Genomic DNA, 24,195 nt, shown 5'->3' with positions numbered 1-24,195 from the left:
CCCGAGCCAAAGGCAGACACCCAATCACTGAGTCTCCCAGGTGCCCCACAATATATTTATTTTCTAAGCATTTTGGTTCTATTTCTAGTTTTCTTGGTCATTTTTAATAGTCTCCCGTTATTTGCTAATTCCATCACTTTAAAAAATACATATTGTTTTCCATTAAATTATTTATTTTGAGATCATTACAAATTCACATGCAGCTGTTAAAAACAATGCAGAGAGATCCATTTACCCTTAACCCAATTTCTCCCAGGGTTAACATATTCCAGAACTACAGTGTAAAATTACAACCAGGGTGTTGGCACTGACACAGTCAAGATACAGAACATTTCCAACATTATAAAGATCCCTCATGTTGCCTATTATACCATACTGCTTCCTCTTTAGTCACTGGCAAACACTAATCTGTTCTCCATTTCTATAATTTATCATTTCAAGAATGTTATATAAAAAGAGGCAGACAAGGCAGCCCGGGTGGCTCAGCGGTTTAGCACCGACTGTGGCCCAGGGCGTGATCTTAGAGACCCGGGATCCAGTCCCACATCAGGGTCAGGCTCGTCAGCCTCCCTGCGTGGGGCCTACTTCTCCCTCTGCCTCTGTCTTTCCCTCTCTCTCTCTCTCTCTCTCTCTGTGTGTGTTTCATGAATGAATAAATAAAATCTTAAAAAAAAAAAAAGAGGCAGACAAGGTGGCTCAGTTTGTTAAGTGTCTGCCTTTGGCTCAGGTCATGATCTTGGGATCCTAGGATCAAGTCCTGCATCAGGCTCCCTGCTTAGGAGAGTGCAGAGCTTGAGCTCCTTTTGCCGCCTGGCTTGTGCTCTCTTTCTCACTCTCTATCTCAAATAATAAATAAAATCTTTATAAACAAATAAATAGGAGCCTACCATATGTAACATTCGGGGATTGGTTTTGTTTAGTCAGCATAATTCTCTGGATATTTAAGGTCATTGCATGTATCAATAGTCCTTTCCCTTTTATTGTTGAGTTGTATTTCATTGCATCACCACATAGATTACCACAGTTTGTTTAACCATTCACATGTTGAAGGACATCTCGGTTTTTCCAATTTGGGACTATTACGAATAAAGCTGCTGTGGACATACACATACAGGTTTATAATGTGAACATCATACATGTCCAGGAGTGCAACTGCAAGGTCATGTTTAGCTTTTTTTTTTTTTAAGAGAGGGAGAGAGGGAGAGAGGTGGGGAAAAGGGCAGAGAGAGTGCAACAGAGCTCCATCTCACAACCTGAGGTCATGACCTGAGCCAAAATCAAAAGTCAGACACTTGATTGACTAAGCCACCCAGGTGCCCCACATATTTTAGTTTAGTTTCCTTTCTTTCTTTCTTTTTTTTTTTTAAGATTTATTTATTTGAAAGAGTGAGAGAGTAGGGGGAGGGGCAGAGGGAGAGAATCTTCAAGCAGACTCCCCGCTGAGCAGAGTCTGATCCATGGGTCCATCTCAGGACCCACAAGATCATGACCTGAGCCAGAACCAAGAGTCCTACAGTCAACTGACTGAGCCATATGTTTAATTTTTTAAGAAACTGCCAAATTGTTTTCCAGAGTGGATGTATCATTTTACATTCCCAGCATCAATGTATGAGTAATCCAGCTTCACAGCATCCGCATCAGCATTTGATGCTGTCACAATGTTTTATTTTAGCCATTCTGATAGGTATGTAGTGATAGTGATATATCATGGTGGCTTTAATTTGCTAATGATGTCAGATAACTTTTCATGTTTATTTGCCATCTGTTATCTCCTTTTGGGTGAACTGTCTCCTTACATCTCTTGTTCATTTTCTAAGTGGATTGTTTGCTTTTTTACTATTGAGTTTTGAGAGTTCTTTATATATTCTAGATACCAGCCCTTTGTCAGATATGTGGTTTGCAAATATTTTCTTCCACTCCCAGCTTGTCTTTTCATTCTCTTAATAGGATCCTTCACAAAGCAAAGGGTTTTAGTTTTGATGAAGTTTAGTTTATCAATTTTTCCTAATGTGAATCATGCTTTTGGTATTAAATCTAAGAACTCTTTGACAAGCCCTAGATTTCAAAATTTTTTCTCCTTTTTTCCCTTAAAGTTTTATAGTTTTATGTTATAGTCATATAGTTTTATAGTTTCAGTTATAGTTTCAGTTATAGTTTTATAGTTTCATTTAAGCCCATGATCCAAGTTAAATTTTGTAAGGGAGTTAAGGTTAATTTTTTTCTTTTTCTTTTCTTCCTTTTGTTGTTCTTGGCCTATAGATGTCCAGTTGCTGCTCCAGCACTATTTGTTAAAGTTTATTTTCCCTCTATTCCTCCATTAAATTACCTTTGACCCTTTCTGTGGGTCTATTTCTGAGTTCTCTGTTCTGTTCCATTGATCTATGTATTTATCCCTTTGCCAATACCATACAGTCTTAAAAACGGGTAGATTCTTCTCACGTTCTTCTTCTTCTTCTTTTTTAATTGCTTTACATAGGGGTGCCTGGGTGGCTCAATTGTTTGAGTGTCTGACTTGATTTCAGCTCAGGTCATGATCTGAGTCATGATCTCAGAATCATGATCTCAGAATCATGAGATTGAGCCCTGTATTGGGCTCCATGCTCAGCATGGAGTCCGCTTGTCCCTCTCCCTCTACTCCTCTCCCTGCTCTCTCTCGCTCTCTCTCTCAAATAAATAAATTTTTAAAATCCTTTGAAAAATAAAAAATAAATAAAATTGCTTTACCTACTCTAGTTCCTTTGACTTTTAACATGAATTTTGGAAAAATAATCTTACTGGGATTTTTATAGGAATTGTTTTAAACCTGTACAAGGAAGAATTGACATCTATCCTGTATTGACCCTTCCAATACACAAACATGTTATGTCTCTCCATTTGTTTTGATCTTTGATTTCCTTCATTGGTGTTTTATAGTTTGTATGCTTTATAAGATTTACATTTTAAGTATCCAATTTTTTAAAAAAGCAATTGTATACATCACAGATAGGAATGTAAAATGGTTCAGCCAATGTGGGAAATAGTTTAGTGGTTCCTCAAAAGTTTATACATAGAATTACGATGTGATCCAGTAATTCCACTCCCAGGAATAAACCAAAAATAATTGAAAAATAATTGAAAAAAGATACTCAAGGGGTGCCTGGGTGGCTCATTTAGTTAAGCATCTGCCTTCAGCTCAGGTCATGATCCCAGGGGCCTGGGAGGTCCATATCAAGACACATAATAAAGAAAATGGCAAAAAGTAGTGATTAAGAGAAAATTTTAAAATCAGCAAGAAGAAAGAAAACAGTTACATATAAGGGAAACCCCTTAAGGCCATTAGCTGATTTTTCAGCAGGAACTTTGCAGGCCATAAGGGAGTATAATGATATATTCAAAGTGTGGAAAGAAAAAACCTGCAACTAAGAATATTGTACCCAGCTCAGCTATCATTCAAAATAGAAAAAGAGATAAAGAATTTCCCAGACAAACAACAGCTAAAGGAATTTATCACCACTAAACCAGACTTATAAGAAACATTAAATTTATTTATTTATTTATTTATTTACTTACTTACTTACTTATTTTAGTTTTTAAAAGGTAATCTCTGGGATACCTGGGTGGTTCAGTTGGTTAAGCATCTACCTTTGGCTCAGGTGCTGGGATGCAGCCCTGCATCTGGGTTCCTGCTCAGTGAGGAGTCTACTTCTCTCTCTTGCTCTGCCTGCCACTCTCCCTGCCTGTGCTCTTTCTTTCTCTGTCAAATAAATAAATAAAATCTTTTTAAAAAATAAGAATTTTGAATGGCAATGGACTAAATACTTCAGTCAAAAGACATGAGGTGATGGAATTGATTTTAAAAAAGCAAGGCTCATCTATATGCAGCCTACAAGTGACCCACTTCAGATCTAAAGACATATGCAGATTAAAAGTGAAGGGATGGATAAACATTTATCTTACAAATGTATGTAAAAACAACAGAATATTTACATTCTTTTTTAAAAAAAAAGAATATACATTCTTTTCAAGTGCACAAGGAACATTCCCCCAAATAGAACACGCTTTTTAGGTCACAAAACAAATCTCAACAAATTTAAAAAGACTCAAATCATATCGTGCATCTTTTCTGACCTCAACAATATTTAATTAGAAATCACATTTAACTAAAATTTAACTAGAAATCAATCACAATAAAAAAAACTGTAAAGAAGGAAAATACATGGAGACTAAGTAACATGCTATTAAACAATGAATGGGTCAACCAAGAAATCAAAGAGGAAATCAAAAAATCATGGAGACAAATGAAAATGAAAACACAGTCAACCAAAATCTTTGGGATGCAGCAAAAGCTAAGAGGGAAAATTATAGCCATGTAGGTCTACCTCAAGAAGCAAGAAAAATCTCAAATAAACAACCTAACTTTACACTTAAAGAAACTAGAAAAATGAGAATAAACAAAGCTCAAAACCATTAGAATGAAGGAAAAAATAAAGATTAGAGCAGAAATAAAGAAATAGAGACTAAAAAATAGAACAGATCAATGAAACCAAGAGCTGACTCTTTGTTTTGTCATTTTTTGTTTTTTGTTTTAAGTAGGCTCCAGGTCCAATGTGGGGCTTAAACACATGACCCTGAGATCAAGAGTCCTATGCTCCCCTGACTGAGCTAGATAGGCATCCCAGGAACTGTTTCTTTAATTTTTTTTAGTGATTTTTAATGTATTTCTTTATTAGAGAGAGAGAGTATGTGTGCGAGTTGGGGATGAGCAGAGGGGGAGTGAAAAAACCTCAAGCAGACTCTGCACTGAGCATGGAGTCTAACACAGGGCTTGATCTCACAACCCTGAGATCATGATCTAAGCCAAAATCAAGAGTCAGACACCTAACTGACTGAGCTACTCAGGTGCCCTCGAACTGGTTCTTTAAAAGATCAATGAAATTGATAAACCTTTAACTCACCAAAAAGAAGAGCAAGGACTCAAATATAATCAGAGATAAAGGAGAAGAAATAACCAACATCATAGAAATATGAAGGATTATAAGAGAATATGATAAAAAAAAACTACATGCCAATAAATTGGACAACCTAGAAGAAATGGATAAATTCCTAGAAATATATAACCTTCCAAAACTGAATCAGGAGGAAATAGAAAATTTTAATAGACTAATTAGTAATGAAATTGAATTAGTAATCAAAAAACTCCCCAAAAACAAAAATCCAGGACCAGATGACTTCACAGGTGAATTCTACCAAACATTGAAAGAAGAGTTAATACCAATTCTTCTCAAACTTTTCCAAAAACCAGAGGAGAGAGAAAGCTTCCAAATTCATTCTATAAGGCCAGCATTACCCTGCTACCAAAACCACATACAGATACTACAAAAAAAGAAGACTACAGGCCAATATCTCTAACGAGCATAGTTGCAAAAATCCTCAACATGATATTAGCAAACTGAAACCAACAATACATTAAAAAAATCATTTAGCATGATCCAGTGGGATTTATTCCAGGGATGTAAGGCTAGTTCAATATTCACAAATCAATAAACATGACACATCACATTAACAAGAGAAAGGATAAAAACCATATGATCATCTCAATAGATGCAGAAAAAGCATTTGACACAGTACAACATCCATTCGTGATAAAAACTCTCAATAAAGTAGGATTAGAGGGAATGTATCTCAACATAATAAAGGTCATATATTAAAATCCCATAGACAACATCCTCCTCAATGGTAAAAAAAAACTGAGAGCTTTTCTTCTAAGATCAGAAACAAGACAAGATGCCCACTCTCACCACTTTTATTCAACTTAGTAATGGAAATCCACAGTAGTCAGACAAGAAAAATAAATAAAGGGCATCCAAATTGGTAAGGAAGAAGCAAAACTTTCATTATTTTTTTTTAAGATTTCGTGTATTTATTTGACAGAGAATGAAATACAGAAAGAGAGAGAGAGCACAATCAGGTGGAGCAGCAGGCAAGGGAGAAGGAGAAGCAGGCTCCCCGATAAGCAGAGAACTCATGAGGCTTGATCCCAGGACCCCAGGATCATGACCTGAGCTGAATGGCAAACACTTAACCGACTGAGCCTCCCAGGTGCCCCAAAACTTTTATTATTTACAGATGACAATGATATGACACTATATATCAAATCTCAAAGACTCCACCAAAAAAATTACTTGAACTGATAAATCAATTCAGTAAAGCCACAGGGTACAAAATAAACATACAGAAATCTGTTGCATTCCTATACACTGATAATGAAGCAGAAATGAAATTAAGAAAATAATCCCATTTATAGTTGTATCAAAAAAGATAGGATACCTAAGAATAAACCTAACCAAAGAGGTAAAAGACCTGTACTCTGAAAACTATAAAACATTGATGAAAGAAATTGAAGATGACACAATTTTTTTTATTTCTTTTATTGGAGTTCGATTTGCCTACATATAGCATAACACCCAGTGCTCATCCCGCCAAGTGCCCCCCTCAGTGCCCATCACCCAGTCACCCCAACCCCCCACCCACCTCCCCTTCCACTACCCCTTATTCATTTCCCAGAGATAGGTGGATGACACAAAAATTGAAAGACATTCCATGCTCATGGATTGGAAGAACACATATTGTTAAAATGTCCATACTACCGAAAACAATATTCACATTTAATGCAATCCCTATCAAAATATCAACAGCATTTTGGGGACACCTGGGTGGCTCAGTCGGTTAAGCAGCCAACTCTTGACTTCGGTTCAGGTCATGATCTCAGGGTTCTGGGATTGAGCTGTGTGTCAGGCTCTACACTTAGCAAGGAGTCTACCTAAGGATTCTCTCTCCCTCTCCCTCTGCCCCTCCCCTTCTCATGCTCTCTTTCTCTCTCTCTAACATAAATAAATCTTTTTTTTAAGATTTTATTTATTTATGAGAGAGAGAGAGAGAGAGATAGAGAGAGAGAGGCAGAGACACAGGCAGAGGGAAAAGCAGGCTCCATGCAGGGAGCCTGACATGGGACTCGATCCCAGGACTCTGGGACCACTCCCTGGGCTGAAGGCAGGCGCTAAACTGCTGAGCCATCCAGGGATCCCCCAAATAAATCTTTAAAAATAATATCAACAGCGTTTTTCACAGAACTAGAATAAACAATTCTGAAATTTGTGTGGAACCCCAAAAGACCCTGAATAGCCAAAGTAATCTTGAAAAAGAAAAGCATCACAATTCCAGACTTCAAGTTATATTACAAAGTGGTAGTACTCAAAACAGTATGGTATCAGTACAAAAATAGACACATAGATCCATGGGGCAGAATAGAAAAACCAGAAATAAACCCACAATTATATGGACAATTAATTTTTGACAAAGGAGAAAAGAATATCCAATGGAAAAAAGATAGTCTCTTCAACAAATGGTATTGGAAAAACTGGACACTACATGAAAGAATGAAACTGGATGACTCCTACACAATGCACAAATTCAAAATGGATTAAAAACCTAAATGTGAGAAGTGATACCATAAAAATTCCAGAAGAGAGCACTACAGGTCAGTAATCCCTCTGACAACAGCCATAACATTTTTTAAGATATGTCTCCTAAGACAAGGGAAATAAAAGCAAACATAAACTATTGGGACTACATCAAAATAAAAAGTTTCTGCACAGTGAAGAAAGCCATCATCAAAACGAAAGGGCAACCTACTGAATGGGAGAAGATATTTACAAACGATATATCCATCATGGGGTTACTTTTCAAAACATAAAGAACTGATAAAACTCAATGCCAAAGAAATAAATAATCTGGTTAAAAAATAGGAAGGGACATTTTTCCAAAGAAGACGGATGGCCAAGAGACACATCAAAAGATGCTCGACATCACTAATCATTAGGGAAATGTAAATGAAAACCACAATGAGATATCACTTTAACAATGTCAGAATGGCTAGAATCAAAAAGAAATAATAAGATCTCTTGCTGCAGCAACACAAGTGGGAGCACCAGGCACTGGGCTCAGAGCAGAACTCCAAGGATCACTTTACAAAAATGACAGACAAACCAGACATGGATGGGGGAAATTGCCAGCTTCCATAAGGCCAAGGTGAAGAAGACAGAGATGCAGAGAAGAACACTCAGCCAACCAGAGACCATTGAGCAGAAGAGGAGTGAAATTTCCTAAGAACCTAGAGGATTCCCCCATCATCTCTAAGACATCCCAGTCAAGATGTGAGGAAGAAGAGCCACCTGCAAGATGGACATGAGTGACAAGCTGCACTGTGGACCCCGGGCACCCTGTGCCTACACCACTGACTTGTGGGTCTCTGAGGGGATCCCACAATCAGACTGCCAAATTCTCTGGTTTGCCTGGGATATTTTAGCAAGTTTTTTGTATGATTAATGAAAAATAAAACACACCTTGTGGCAAAAAAAGAAAGAAAGAAAGAAAGAAAGAAAGAGAGAGAGAGAGAGAGAGAGAGAAAGAAAGAAAGAAAGAAAGAAAGAAAGAAAGAAAGAAAGAAAGAAAGAAAGAAAAAAGAAAGAAAGAAAGAAAGAAAGAAAGAAAGAAAGAAAGAAAGAAAGAAAGAAAGAAAGAAAGAAAGGAAGAAAGAAAGAAAAAGTGTTGGTGAGGATGTGGAAAAAGAATCCTTGTTACACTGTTGGTGGGATGTAAATTGGTGCAGCCACTGTAGAAAACAATATAGGGGTTCCTCAAAAAATTAAACATAGGATTGCCATATGATCCACTAATTTCACTGGGTATTTACTCAAAGGAAACAAAAAACTAATTCAAAAAGATATATGCACCCCTATGTTTATTTCAGCATTGCTTACAATAGCCAAGATATGGAAACAGCAAGAGTTGGATAGATAGATAGATAGATAGATAGATAGATAGATAGATAGATAGATAGATGATAGATAGATACATAGATATCCATAGATATTTTTTTTAAGATTTTATTTATTTATTCATAGAGATACAGAGAGAGAGAGAGAGAGAGAGAGGCAGAGACACAGGCAGAGGGACAAGCAGGCTCCATGCAGAGAGCCTGACGTGGGACTCGACCCAGGGTCTCCAGGATCACGCCCTGGGCTGCAGGCGGTGCTAAACCGCTGCGCCACCGGGGCTGCCCCCAGATATCCATAGATAAATGGATAAAGAATATATATAAATAATACAATAAAATATTAGTCATAAAAAGAATGAAATCTTGCCATTTGCAACATGGGTAGACTTAGAGGTTATAATGCTAAGTGAAATAAATCAGACAGAAAGACAAATTCCAAATGGTTTCACTCATATGTGAAATTTAAGAAATGAAACAAATGAACAAAGAGGAGAAGAAACAACCCCAAACCCTTTGCTTTTCGGTGGTGGGGGAATGCTGAAATAGATAAAGGGAATTAAAAGCACACTTTACTTTCTTTAAGATTTTATTTATTTATTCATGAGAGACAGAGAGAGAGAGCCAGAGGCAGAGGGAGAAGCAGACTTCATTCAGGGAGCCCGACGTGGGACTCGATCCCGGGTCTCCAGGATCACACTCTGGGCTGAAGGCGGCACTAAACCGCTCGCTAAGCCACCTGGGCTGCCCAAAAGCACACTTTTCTTGATGAGCACTGAGAAATGTATAAAATTGTTGAATCATCCTTTTGTACATCTGAAACTAACATACTATGTTAATTATATTTAAATAAAAAAGAAGATACTCAAATGTATGTGTTCATGTGTTCACAATAGCACTACTTACAATAGTCAAAAGATGAAAACATTCCAAATGTCCAATAATGGATGAACAAATTGTAGTCTACACATATAATAGAGTATTATGCAGCCAGAAAAAAGAATGAGATACTGATACATGTTAAATGTTGGTTAACCTCAAAGACATGCTAAGTGAAAGAAGCCAGACACAAAAGGTCACATTTCTTTTATTCGAAATATCCAGAATAGGTAAATCCAGAGGCAGAATGCAGATTGGTGGTTTCCAAGGAATGGGGGGTGGTGAGAGGAATGGAGAATAACTGCTTAATGGATATGTGGCTCCCGTTTAGGGTGATGAAAACATTTTGGGAGTAGATAAAGGTAGTAGTTGAACAATATTGTGAATGTATTAAGCGCCATTAAAATTTTCACTTTAAAATAGTTAATTTTGTTGTATGGATTTTATCTTAATAAAAAATATTATAGTTTTACAAAAAGCAATTGCAAATGGTTATTACATTTTTAATTTCACTGTCCATGTATCTCAGTTTATAGAAATACAATTGATGTTTGTACTTTTATCTTGTATTCTGAGACTTTGCTGGATTCACTTATTGGTTCTAGGCAATACTTTTTTTTGTAGATTCCTAGGAATTTTCTGCATGGACAATCATATCACCTGTAAATAGGGACTGTTTCATTTGTTCCTTTCCAATTTGTAAGACTTTCTTTCTTTCTTTTCTTTCTCTCTCTCTCTTTTTTTTTTTTTTCCTTATTGCACTGGCTCGAACTTCTAGCACCATGTTGAATAACAGTGGTAAGAGCAGGTATCCTCGCCTTATTCCTGGTTTTAGGGGAAAAGCATTCAGTCTTTTACTATTAAGTATAATGTTAGCTGTAGGTATTTTATAGATGCTCTTTATATTTCTGAGAATTTTTAAAAATATTTATTTATTTATTAGAGAGAGAGAATGTGCAGGAGCAGAGGGGAGGGGCAGAGGGAGAGGGAGAAGCAGACTCCCCGCTGAGCAGGGAGCCCTATCTGGGGCTTGATCCGAGGACACCAGGATCATGACCTAAGCCAAAGGCAGATGCTTAACCACCTGAGCTGAGGCACCTAGGTGCCCTGGAAAAGATTCTTAAGCAGGTTCCATGCCCCCAGTAAAGAGCCCTGTGTGGGGCTTAATCTCACTACCCTAAGATCATGACCTGAGCTGAAATCAAGAGTTGGATGCTTAACAAACTGAGCTACCCAGGTGCCCCTCTATAATGTTTACGGTGTCTGGTTTTTTTGTTTTTTTTTTAAGATTTTATTTATTTATTCACGATAGACATAGAGAGAGAGGCAGACATACAGGCAGAGGGAGAAGCAGGTTCCATGCCAGGAGCCTGACATGGGACTCGATCCCGGGACTCCAGGATCGCGCCCTGGGCCAAAGGCAGGCACCAAACCGCTGAGCCACCCAGGGATCCCAAGGGTATCTGTTTTTATACCTTTTTTAGCTGTTTCTCTAGCTATTACTATATATACACAATTTTTCAGTCTACTAGTGTCATCATTTTACCAGTTCAAATGTAGAAACCTAATGTCCCTTTACTTTCCTCCTTTTATAATTTTTTTAAAAGATTTTATTTATTTATTCGTGAAAGACAGAGAGAGAGAGAGAGAGAGAGAGAGAGGCAGAGACACAAGCAGAGGGAGAAGCAGGCTCCATGCTGGAGGCCTGATGTAGGACTCGATCTCCGGTCTCCAGGATCACGGCCTGAGCCAAAGGCAGGCGCCAAACCACTGAGCCACCCAGGGATCCCCTCCTCCTTTTATAATTATTTTAAATGCTACTTCTACATATATTTAGAACCACAATGTCATAATTTTTGCTTCAATCATTATTTCAGAAATTCAAGAGGAGGAACATGTCGTATTTACCCATATTTTTGCCTACCAGTTTACTTTTTTCCTTCCTGATGTCCTACTTCTTTTGATTTCTTCCTTCCTGTCTAGAAAACTTTCTTCAGCCATTCTTTTAGGGTAGGTCTGCTAACAACAAATTTTTCTAGTCCTCCTTTATCTAAGAATGTCTTGATTTTCCCCTTTATTCTCATAGGCTATTTTAAATGGATTCTGATTTGACAGTTTTCTTCAGCACTAGAAAAATATGCTACTTCCTTTGGGTTTTCATGATTTCTGATGAGAAATCTGGTGTCATTTGAATTGTTTCTCCTGCAGGTGAGGTGTCATCTGTCATTTGCTGCTCCCAAGAACTTTTGTCATTAGTTTTTTTTTTTTTTTTTTTTAACGATTTTACTAATTTATTCATGATAGACACGCAGAGAGGCAGAGATACAGGCAGAGGGAGAAGCAGGCTCCCTGCAGGGAACCTGATGTGGGGACTTGATCCCCAGACCCAGGATCATGCCCTGAGCCAAAGGCAGATACTCAACTGCTGAGCCACCCAGGCGTCCCTTGTCATTGGTTCTTACAAGTGTGATTATAAAGTGTCTGGTGCAGATTTCTGTTTGTTTGGGGTTCACTCACGTCCTCCTCCCTCTAATGTTAACTACTACTTACTAGGCAACAGCTGTATATCAACGTACTGTGCTAGGCATTTTATATACACTATTGTTAATTCCACCCACAAACCTGGGAGTTAGATGTTTGGGTTAAACAACATGAAACTGTCATGGCTTCATTCAATTTCTTGAATCTATAGGCTTATGTCTTTTAACATATTTAGGACATTTAAACTATACTTTTTTTTTTTATTTAAGATTTTATTTATTTATTCATGAGAGAGAGAGAGGCAGAGACACAGGCAGAGGGAGAAGCAGGCTCCATGCAGGGAGCCTGACGTGGGACTCGATCCCGGGTCTCCAGGATCATGCCCTGGTCCGAAGGCAGCACTGAACCGCTGAGCCACTTGGGCTGCCCTAAACCATTACTTCTTTGGGTATTTTTTCAATCTGCCCTCTTTTTTCCCCCTCTTTTTTTTTTTTCTTTCTTTCTGAGACTCCCATGACACAAATGTTAGATCTTCTATTATAGTCCCATAGGTCCTTGAGGCTGTTAATTTTTTTTCCAGTCTGTTTTTTCTGTGCTAGATAGAACAATTTCTTTTGTTCTTTCTTCCAATTCACTGCTTTTTTCCTCTAAGATAACCTGTTTTGGCATCTACTTATGATCTTTTCTCATTTAGTTTGAGATCTTCCTGGCTCTTGGAATTAGTGATTTTCAATTAAAACCTGGACATTCTGGAAATTATTAGCCTCTGGATCTTATTGAAATCTACTTTAGCTAGCTTAACCTGAAACCACTCCAGCAGAAGGCAGCAAGGGTCATTGTCTTGATATTGCTAAATGGAGGTAGAAGTTCAGGTTACCACTCAGCTACTGTTGTCACTCAAGGGAGTGTTAACAGTGTTACTGTTGAGTGGAGGTGGGAGTTCCAACCTCCCAATAAGCCTCCACTGGTACTTCCCCAGCTCCTAGGAGTAGGAATGCCTGATCACTGCCCCCCTAAATGGCATTCAGTGATGTAATAGGAAAGGATGGCTTTTTTGTCATTGGGTGGTGATGAAAGTCCTCAACTACCACTTGGCCTCTGACACCACCCCAGCAGAGAGGGAGGCACTTGTTAATGCCCGATGGGCAGTCTAAGTCCAGGCTCCCTGCATGGTATCCACTAACATGATGGGGGGTAGGCAGAGACAGGGTCTGTTATTGCTGGGGGCGGGGGGGTCCCTTCTCAGCTTTTTCTGACACTACCCTGGTAGTTGTGATAGGGGACAGTGTTAGAGTGCCTGGTGAGGGTGGAAGTCTAGGCTCCCCTCTTGATCTTTCTTGGAATGGGTTAGAGGTAGGAGTGGGGTCCATAATTTTTCCTTGTGGTAATTGGCTGGAGAACATTTATTTTCTGAAAGTTTTGTCTGATTAGATAATACATTTCCTAGTCCTTTGACTAGAGTAGGTTTTCCTTATTTTGCTTGTCTGTGCTCATAGGTACTTTAGATTGCTGACTTCTTCAGCTACACATTTGAGCTGTATGAGGCAATAGAAAACTCAGGGAATTCAGTACCATCTTGTGTCTTGGTCCTGAGGTCCCTGACTAGCCTGCTTTCTCTCCTCCTTTCGGAATCTTGTTTTATATATAATGTTTTAGTTGTACTTAACAGAAGGAATAAGGAAGATTATATCTATCTTTCCAGAAGTCAGTCTCCAGATATAATTATTTCATACTGTTTTTGATCATTTCAGTATCTCAAAACCCTGGGGATCTAGATATTTTTTCTGTTCTCACTTATGATACATCATTTTCCTTATTATTATCTTTTTTTTTTAAATTTTTATTTATTTATGATAGTCACACAGAGAGAGGAGAGAGGCTGAGACACAGGCAGAGGGAGAAGCAGGCTCAATGCACTGGGAGCCCGACGTGGGACTCGATCCCGGGTCTCCAGGATCGCGCCCTGGGCCAAAGGCAGGCGCCAAACCGCTGCGCCACCCAGGGATCCCTTATTATTATCTTTTAAATTTTCAGGTGGACATTCTGAGGACCTAAATTAAAATTGCTTTCTCCAGAGAGGATTTGCATATACCTCTGCTGGAAGCCACGAGGCTTACTAGAGATCATTTTAATTCTCTTCAAGGGTCCTAGTTTCTTTCTTTTTTTTTTTTTTAATTTATGATAGTCACAGAGAGAGAGAGAGAGAGAGAGGCAGAGACACAGGCAGAGGGAGAAGCAGGCTCCATGCACCGGGAGCCCGACGTGGGATTCAATCCCGGGTCTCCAGGATTGTGCCCCGGGCCAAAGGCAGGCGCTAAACCGCTGCGCCACCCAGGGATCCCAAGGGTCCTAGTTTCATATAGAATTCTCAGGTTGTTTTCCTGTCCTGCAGCAGGATTGCTCAAGGGTTAGTAGTCAAATTCCAGGGCTATTATTGGCATTTGTACCCAAAGATGTTAGCTTCACTTCTTTACCAGTGCTAGAAAATATTTATCTTCTTTTTGTGAGAAAAGGATTGGTACAACTTGAAGGTATTCCTCATTTTTCTGCAAGCCCAGAAATGCTTTTCAAAAACTGTTTGTTAGAGTTTTATGCAGGAGCTGGTGGTATTGTGGTTAGAGGGCCAAAATCACTGGAGGAAATGCAAACCCCTGCATAGGACATTTGGTAGTACTACCTTGAAAACTGGAAAAACAATATACTCCTAATTACCAGATTTACGTTCAAAGGCCAGACATGAAGTCTTTATTGTTAGTGTTTTAAATTCCTTAATGAAAGTTGTCATTTTAGGTGGATGAGATAGATTATGAGAATATTGTTTTTACACCAAAACTAAGCCTTGTTCACTATATTACTGTAACTGAGTTCTGGGTACTGACAAACAGTCTTCTTGGGAGGAGTTAGGAACTGATGAAAACTAGAATATTAGAGAGTATACTCGAAAACAGTGAGGTATACCAGCTATAAAACATGATCTAACCTGAAGTCTATGGTTCAGTCCCACTATAAAGGCTGTAGCTGAAAAATTCTTTGGTTATTTTTCCCAAGAGAATATACCAAATCTTTATGTTTCTGCAGCTAGCTCACTTCATTCCAATAACCTATTTCAAAAGTCTAACTCCAGAGACCTGAGTTTTTGATAATCAGTGCTGTTTTATTCATGACTCTTCTTTCTTCATTTGTTCAGTAAATTCAAGAAGCCAAGAGTCAAACTGGAGCTTCCATAAAATGTTTTTCTCCTCATAATCCCTCATAATCTGTACAGCCGACACCATACCCAGTATGTGTGATGATAGGAGTCTCTAACAAAGTTAAATATAGTACTTTAGTAAGGAATATAGGTTAAACCACAAATACATTTATTTCTCTAAGAACAGTATACCATTTTTAAATTAAAAAAAATTATCAACTGTCTCTGCAGTTTCCTTGCTCTTATTAAACTGATTTTAAAAATCCAAGAGCAGAGCAATTCACCCGCACAATCGTTAAGTTGCAAATCTCTCCTTTGTCACAAAGCAAGAACACGTTCAACTGCAGAAAATAACTTCTAAGTATTCACAGATGGAGTACCCATATCCACTTGTCATGCATTCCAGTGCCTCATGGCAACCTTTTCAATTATCTAATTTCTAACCTAGTTTCTTTTTATAATCTGAAAACAAAGAATCACCTAAGTAAGACACCCCTTCAGAGCACTGCTGAAAATGTATTAAACATAGAGATATCTCAAATCTCTGTTCTAAATGTTAAAAATATATTAGCACATACAGAAAATATCTGTAGATATATTCTATTAGGTCCTAACGAGTTTTTATTTCTCCCTTTTTGATAATGTCTTCAATTTCTTCTGAGACTTCTCCTTTGTAGTCATTTGGTTCTATTGCATTTAACTTCTTTTGATACTCCAGTGGCAAACCGTTTTCTTTTGCACCTAGGCAAATGACCTAGAAATGGTTAAAATAAATGAGAAATATCTTTTAGTTGGGAACATAATTAAATAGACCACAGCTTCATGTGCAGTATCAAAGTACAAAATATTAGCTTTCAGATAACTCTAGAATAAACAATTATAGAACAAAATAAAGACAGTCATTCCTCTCACAATGAGCATGAATGTGCAGGGAGTTTTCAAAGCCACAAGATACATCCTTATGGAGTATCAATTCTACTCAATAACATATTCAGATATTTTTAAAAACTGAAGTATAACATATAGTGTTATATTAGTTTCAGGTATACAATATAAGGACTCAAGAATTCTTTACATTACTCAGTGTTCATCATAGTAAGTATGCTCTTAACCTCTTTCGCCTATTTCATTCCCCTACCCACCTCCCCTAAGGTAACCACCAGTTTGTTCTCTGTATTTAAGAGTCTATTTTTTTGTCTGTTCATTTGTTTGCTCATAAATTCCAAGTATGAATGAAATCATATAGTATTTGTCTTTCTGTCTGACTTATTTCATTTACCATAATACCTTCTAGGTCCAGCTGTGTTGCTGTAAATAGCAAGATCTCATTCTTTTTTTTATGGCTGAGTGATATTCCATTGTATGTATGTGTGTGTGTGTGTGTGTGTGTGTATACTCACACACACCATGTCTTATTTATCCAAACTATGGATGGACACTTGGGTTGCTTCCATATCTTGGTTATTGTAAATAATGCTGCGGTAAACACAGGGGTGCATATATCTTTTCAAATTAATGTTTTCATTTTCTTTGGGTAAATACCCAGTATCAGAATTACTGGATCAAATGATAATGCTATTTTTAATTTTTTGAGGAACCCCTATACTGTTTTCCACAGTGGCTGTACCCGTTTGCATTCCCACAAGCAGCACATCAGGGTTTCTTTTTCTCCACATTCTTGCTAACATGTTATTCCTTTTGTTTTTTATTCTACTCATTCTACTTTAAAACATTTTTATTTTATGACAAAAACTTTTTGTATAGAATTCGCATGATCTATTAAGAAAAAACACCATTCTTTAAAAAAAAATTAAAGTTTTCAGGGAGCAGTTTTAGTTTAATCTGAGTCTACTCTGCCTCTGAATTAGAACTGAGGTAATAAATGACAACTATGCTTAGTGGGTACTTCTCAGATTCATAGCAGTTTAATTCTTCTAGGCTCCATACTAGAAAATTCCAGATTAGCCCAGGAACTGGTCATCCACTCCAGGTGCTATGTCCTGATTAGGCCTTCCACAAGTACCTAAGTTTAGGTTTCTAAAAAGGGATGTTGGGGTTTCTATCCCACATTCTTCTCCTATGCTTGTGGGAGTGATTTCTCTGGTTCTGAAAGACAAGATGACTTTTTTCCCTCCATTTTAGGATGGAAAACATTTCAGCAATAGGAAATATATTTTTTCTCCATAAAAATGAATCTTACTATTATGAAATATTCTTTAGTGGAGGAAAAAAAATGCCTATGTACAGAATAAATCCACTAAAAATACACGCATATATGTTATTTTCTACTTGAAGAAAGAAAACACACACCTGGAATTATGGCTTTATATATTTCCAAAGTTTTTAAAAATAAATGTGGTTTAGGAACATGGTTCTTTCATTACAAATAAATCTGAACATTTTTCAATTTGCAAGTTAGGTAAATAACTATCACCTTTGCATTAAAAACATTTTGATTAAAATGAAGTGTCCACAGGGGTAGGACAGGCAAAAAAAGAATGAAGTATTCAGGTAGAATTTAATGCATACAAAGTCTTTTTAAAACAAGATCTTTTTTAGTTTATCTCATTGGAAAATAAAAAGGAATCACCAAAAGTCTTTGCAAGTAGTTTACCTTTTTATACTGGGGAGATGGGGGAGCACTCTCATAATTTTTCATCTGATAACTTCGACAGGTTATTTCTTTTCCTTCTTGAGTATAAACATCAACTTCTATTGGAACATATGTTCCGCTTTTAACCCCTTCTTGCCTGAAACCAGAACAGCCAAATTTTAACCATATTTGACTTAACCAAGTTAGTTTACTGGATTAAAAATTTACCTATATATGGAGGTACTTGCTCCCTACGTATTTTGGGATATGCAGAACATATTATAAATACTACTACAACAAAAGTAAACTTAGTATTTCAATTGGAAAGCCTCTTAGTATTACTTGGTATACTTCTAACAGACCTCTATATTTATCCTATCTAAGCACATGCTTGAATATAGTTATTTCAATCTTTATACCCTTCAACATTGCCCTCTAGGCTATAAAAAATGACTGTTCCGACAACAATATTCATCCAAAGAAAAGTAGAAGGAAGGGCTCATTCTCATTCACCAGTGACATTAAGGTATCAAGCATATCAGATAATGTGTTCTTCTAAAGTCCTACTCCTTTCTGCCAACTTTCTTTGTATACATGTTCTGTCACACAACTCTTCAGAGTTCTAGTTGTAAAAAGTATCAAAAACATTTCTAGTATGTTGTCAAAGTTTTCACAAGTTATTCCTTTTTTGCTGACTCAACTGCAGCCTTAAAGAATTACTTTTTTAAAAAGTGACTCTAATAAAAATTGAACTGCTTTTGAAACCAATAAAAAGATGCAACAATTACAAATATCTTCAGGCATTTTCACAATATGAAACTACAAAGATCTTTTATAAAAGATAAATAGAACAAAAATAAGGACTTCCATTTTTTGCATTAGAGATTATAAACGTCCCCTCAAATCTCAATCAAAATATGTGAGCCTTCTAGGCATTTTCTTTTTCTTTTTTAATGTAGGCTCTACACCCAACATAGGGCTTGAACTGACAACCCTGAGATCAAGAGTTGCATGCTCTATGGACTGAGCCAGTCAGAGGCCACTAGGCTTTTCTTTTTAGGATGTGCACATTATACCTTTTATGTTAACTCTAAAGTGTAAAGAACATAGTATATGGTTTTGAAAAACCAACACATATATACACATCTTTGCATATGATCCACTTTCTGAATTAGTTATTATTTAACTTATAATTAGAAGCCACCTACTTATCCAGAGAACTTAAATTGCTTTTGTTCATTTTCCATACTACTCCCCATACTTCATCTCCAGGACTTTGAAAAATGGTGGCTATACCTCCATGCCAAGTTTCACTTGTTTTGCCTTGGGAATTGCCAAAGTCAAGCTTAAAATCCTACAAAGGAAACCAAAATGATATAATCAATATCCACTTAAACCCAAATTTCCTTCCTTAAAATAAAAAAAAATTACCCTGAACTCCATGCAATTAAAACATAAACTTTGAGTTCCTTCTCTGCATAAGGAACCATAAAAAATACAAAGATAAAACAAGGACCCAGATCTCAAGGACTGTATTTTTTCATATTCTTCTTTAAAAGTGAAATGTACACTACATATATAATATGTATACATCTTACCATAAACAGTTTAAAGGTTTAAAAAACCCTTGTAATTCCAATGCCTTAACATAACTATTTTCATGACCAGTCTACCTACATACACATAGATTTTAACTTAGAGGCAACCGTAGTATACATAATTGTTGAGTCTCGGTAGCTACATAGGGCTTATAACCTACTTTTATGTATGTAGAGAGTATCCTACTAGCATCTATCACCATGTTTGCCCTCAAGGAGCTGGCATTTGAGGGTGATTTGTATACTTACTAACAGTAATTTAACATTCATGAATTATACTATTATATCTATAATAAACTTAAGAGCAGCTAACACTAGTACATTACTAGTGCTATAACTACACTATGAGCTTTATATGGACTCTCCTTTTTATCCTGCCAACAACCTTATTATACCCATTTATCAGTAAGAAAAACTGTGGCTTCTAAAGATTAAGCAACTTGCCCAAGGTCTCACAACTAATAGGTAGTGGAGCCAGGTTTCCAGTTGGGCCGCTTCCCTATAGAGATGGGTAAATCAGAGCAGAGAGTACTGGGAAAGATTAAAAACCCTTATTTGGTTGTTTGGTATAGAAAATTTCTTTTCATCTCTCCAGCGCTTAGTTTCCTTAATAATAAAAGGCTGGACTAGATACTGAATCTAAGGTTTATATTTTATCCCTGTCACCTTTATTTTCTTAGAAATGTCAGACGTTTCAGAAGAAAGGTTGGTATGAGTGACCAGTCTCTTCTTCAATTGGTTTACTGGACCAAGTAGCCCCGTCAGGACATCAGGAGAGCGGATAAAAAGTCACAACCACATTAGGTACTGGCTGTCCACTGCTAAATCCAATAGACAATTTTCATTCCTCTGCTTGCTCCACATTTCGGCTGCTTCTAACATAGTTAACCACCCTGTCTTGTTCTGTCTCCTTCCTGACTTTCCGACTGTTCCCTGATCTTAATTCCTTTTGCTAATTCTTCCTCCATACCTGGCCTTTAAATGATAGAGTGGCTAAGGGCTCAGTTTAGGTCCTTTTCCCTGTTCATCAGCAATTTGTTCAAGACAGTCTATCCGCTCCAATGACTTTAAATACCATCCAATATTCCAATCATGTTTTAATTCAACCCAGATCTCTCTTCTAAACTTCAGAAGTGCTTAGAACAGGGCCTACCACACAGTGAATAGTTAATAAATGCTCACTAATATTTCACTCCTCACTTGGATGTACGACAAGCATCTCAAACTCAGTATGTTCAAAAACTAATTCTCCTCTTCTCTTTACAAATACACCATCATCTACCCTATTGCATCCAAAACCTTAGTCACCTCTGTTATCTCTTCCTCTCTTCATAATCAATCACCAAGGCCTAACATTGGTATCTCCTAAATCTCTCTCTAGCCCATTTACCCTCCGCTGCTATCAGTTCAAGGTACCATTATCCTTAGCATGCATTGCTACAAAAGCTTTCTAACTGGGCTCCCTACAACCACTGCTGTCTCCCTTTCCAATCCATTTTCCATAGCAACCAGAATGAGCTTTGAAGTTGTAAATTTCATCTTTCATTTGCTTAAATTCTGCAATGGATCTTTTCATTGCTCACAAGATAAAGACCAAAGTCTTCTTTGGCCTCTATGGCCCTGTAACATGTGGTACTTCCCTACCTCTCTAGTTGCCATGCTATATCCTCCTCACACATTAAACTCCAGCCATAGCAGCTGGATGATCCAGCTTCTTCTTTCCTGAGGTCATTCGTACATGCTGTTCCTTCTCTTTTCTTGGTCTCCCCCTGCCCAATCATTCAAGTCTCTGTGTAAAAGTCATATTTCAGGAAGAGCTTTACTAAACTCTTAGGTCAGGACCCCAAGTCATAGATTCCCACAGTATCTTGCAGGTTTCCTTTAAAACAAAAAAAAAAAAAGATTTTATTTATTTATTAATGAGAGACATACACAGAGTGAGAGAGGCAGAGACACAGGCAGAGGGAGAAGGAGAGAAGAGGCTCCATGCAGGGAGCCCGACATGGGACTCCAGGATCACACCCCAGGCCGAAGGCGGCGCCAAACCGCTGGGCCACTGGGGCTGCACCCCCCTCATTTTTTTTTAAAGACTTCACTTTTTTATAGCAGTTTTAGGTTCACAGAAAAATTAAGAGGAAGGTACAACATGTCTCCTCTTTAAACTCACCATATCCGTAACCGAATAATCATTTGCTTGATAGCTCTTCCACTTGTCCCAACTATAAGCATCTGAACTTCTTTCCCACAGTTGGGCAACCTCCGCCCTCAGGAGTCTGGGGGGTAGAAAGTGCTAGAGCACAACTCCCATTTTTGAGGCTTCAAATGCCAGCAGTTGCTTCTCCCAGGTTTGCTTGCAGTCAGGGCGTGGGCACATGGCCAAGTTAGCCAATCAGGACACCCACCTGGGACTCTGAATTAGAAGCCAGAGCTAGCGCGCCCAAGAACCGGGGAAATGACCCCCTAGAGGTGGAGGACGCATCTAGTTTTCAGGAACTGCCCTGAGCTGTGACAGTAGCAGGTAAGGTCCCGAGCAGGCAGGATCAGTGACGCACAACACAGTGTCCACACTCATCAAGTTCAGCAGCAGTGCACCAGCGGCCCCCTGGGCTAGTTCTATCTGTGACACTGGCTGTTACAGTTGCTGTGCTCCCCTTTATGCCTGCCTGTTCTTCATTTTCGTTTTTAAAGTAGGCTCCATATCCAAAGTGGGGCTTGACCTCACAACCCTGAGATCAAGGGTCCCAGGCTCCATCCACTGACTCAACAACGAACCCCTCCTCTGCCTGCCTGGCCTGTTTGGTCAGCTCTGTGGTCCTGCCTTCCTGGTCATTCTGTGAGTCCTCCAACAGCCTTTCAAACAGACTCTTTTTTTCTGCTTCCATCAGCCGCTTTCTGTTGCTTGCAACTAAGAAACCCGGACAACGACAGCAGAGACCGTGTTTGTCTAATTCAACAATGTCAAAAGATTTCGTACATAATCTTTTTTGGGTATCCCTCTCATAGACCTGGAGGTCCTCAAAGGAGCCAACTTTATCAACTTTTGTTATCTGCAGGGAAGAAACTCCGAAGAAATGAACTGGTTGTACCGCAGAGCAATTTTTTTGACTTTAAAAAAAAAATGTTACTTATTTATTCGAGAGAGAGAGAGAGAGAGAGAGAGAGAGAGAGGTAGAGACACAGGCAGAGGGAGAAGCAGGCTCCACGCAGGGCGCCCGACCTGGGACTCGATCCCGGGGCCCCAGGATCACGCCCTGGGCTGAAGGTGGTGCTTAACTGCTGAGGCACCGGGGCTGCCCAACTTTTTTGTTTTGTTTTGTTTTTTACATCTGGTAAGTTTAAATTCAATTTGCCGACTTTTTTTTTTTTTTTTTTTTAGGTTTTATTCATTTCAGCGATGCCTACGCCCAACAGCGGCGGGAACGCCGACGCCGAGACGGAGAGTCCCAGGCTCCCGCGAAGAGCAGCGCCTTTCACCCGGGTGGGCTGCGGTGCGGCAGCCCCCGACGTGGCCGGGCACAGCCCCTCCTACCGACCGGCCCCCGCGCAGCCGAGCTCCCGGCAGCAGCCGACCAGCCCCGCAGCAAGGGGCGGCGGGGAGGCGGGGTCCCCGACGGGGGCGCCGACGTGTGGAGGAACCGAGGCAGGGAGGCTGCGCGCGCGCCCCACGTCGGCCGGCAGGCCCAGCCTCCCGGGGAGAGCCGGCCGACCCCGCGGGCCGCCCCGACGTGGCCGCGCAGCGGGAGCCGCGCAGCAGGAGCCGCGCCCCGGCCCCGGAAGGCGGCTCCTCCGAACGCGGCCCGGTCGTCGGCGGGGCGGCGGCAGCACTGACCTGCAGGCGGGCCACGCAGCAGAACGCGGCCGACGGGTTTCGGAGGTGGATCCGCTCGGTCAGCAGGTTGCTGCCGTAGGCGAAGTACAGAAAACTCTCCCGGTCCTGGCCCTGCGGGGCCTCGCAGCCCGAGTCCGCCATGGCGCGCCACACACCGCGGCCCGGGGCGCCGGCACCACGGCGAGGAGACCACCTGCGAGCGCCGCCGCTCCCGCCGCCGCTCCCGCCGCCAACCAGCCGGCGCCTCGGGAGGGAGCCGAAAGGCGGGAAGCGTGGGCCGGGCGAGCCGGATGCGACCGCTCTTCTGATTGGCTGCCGGTCCCAGCTATACAGTTACCCCCGCGATGATTGGCCAAGCCCGCCACCTCCTATCCACTCTCCCGTTAGGACTCTGAGAGGCTCAGTCCTGAGGCGACCGGGAGCCGATTCCTCATTGGACGTGCTCCTCTATGGTCCCGCCCAGATACCCGAGGCTCCCTGTGATTGGCGGGTGGGCGGGCGCTACGGAGAGGCCGGTCGGGTCCGGTGGGTTCGGTTTTGGGGGTTGCGCCGCGCGGGTGCGGACCGGGGTTTCTGCCCTTCAGGTGGGGCAGGTGTGGCCCCCTGGCTTTTCGAGCTCTTTAGGGAGCTCCCTGTTCGGCCACGGCAGGCTGTTCCCCCACATGCTGGTCCCTGCATCCCCGGCCCTGATCACTTCCCTGGAGAAGCCCCTGGGAATGTCCGGGACTCCCTTCCTGGATGGAACTAGCGGGCGGGGTTCAAATCCCGACGCTGCCCTTTACTGCCCCGCGTAAACCTGGGCACCTCTTGTCT

At 39.9% G+C, this 24,195-nt stretch overlaps 1 protein-coding gene and 1 pseudogene across 1 annotated transcript; one reads left to right on the top strand and one right to left on the bottom strand.

Annotated features, from left to right (window-relative positions):
* The first annotated feature begins 8,012 nt into the window (after nucleotides 1–8,012).
* LOC140608743 (thymosin beta-10-like) lies at nucleotides 8,013–8,145 on the top strand (annotated as a pseudogene).
* A 7,365-nt stretch (nucleotides 8,146–15,510) lies between these two features.
* GGCT (gamma-glutamylcyclotransferase) lies at nucleotides 15,511–23,652 on the bottom strand. The gene is made up of 4 exons (XM_072783605.1): nucleotides 23,383–23,652; nucleotides 19,164–19,309; nucleotides 17,977–18,112; nucleotides 15,511–16,116 (listed from the first exon to the last, which is right to left on the bottom strand). Exons 1-4 carry the CDS (start codon nucleotides 23,521–23,523, stop codon nucleotides 15,973–15,975), a joined length of 567 nt encoding a protein of 188 aa, XP_072639706.1. The 5' UTR covers nucleotides 23,524–23,652; the 3' UTR covers nucleotides 15,511–15,972.
* Nucleotides 23,653–24,195: the final 543 nt, after the last annotated feature.

This window comes from Canis lupus, chromosome 18 (genome assembly GCF_048164855.1).
Source record: "Canis lupus baileyi chromosome 18, mCanLup2.hap1, whole genome shotgun sequence".
In the NCBI taxonomy this organism is placed as follows: domain Eukaryota; kingdom Metazoa; phylum Chordata; class Mammalia; order Carnivora; family Canidae; genus Canis; species Canis lupus.
This window is presented reverse-complemented; position numbering and strand designations above follow the sequence as displayed.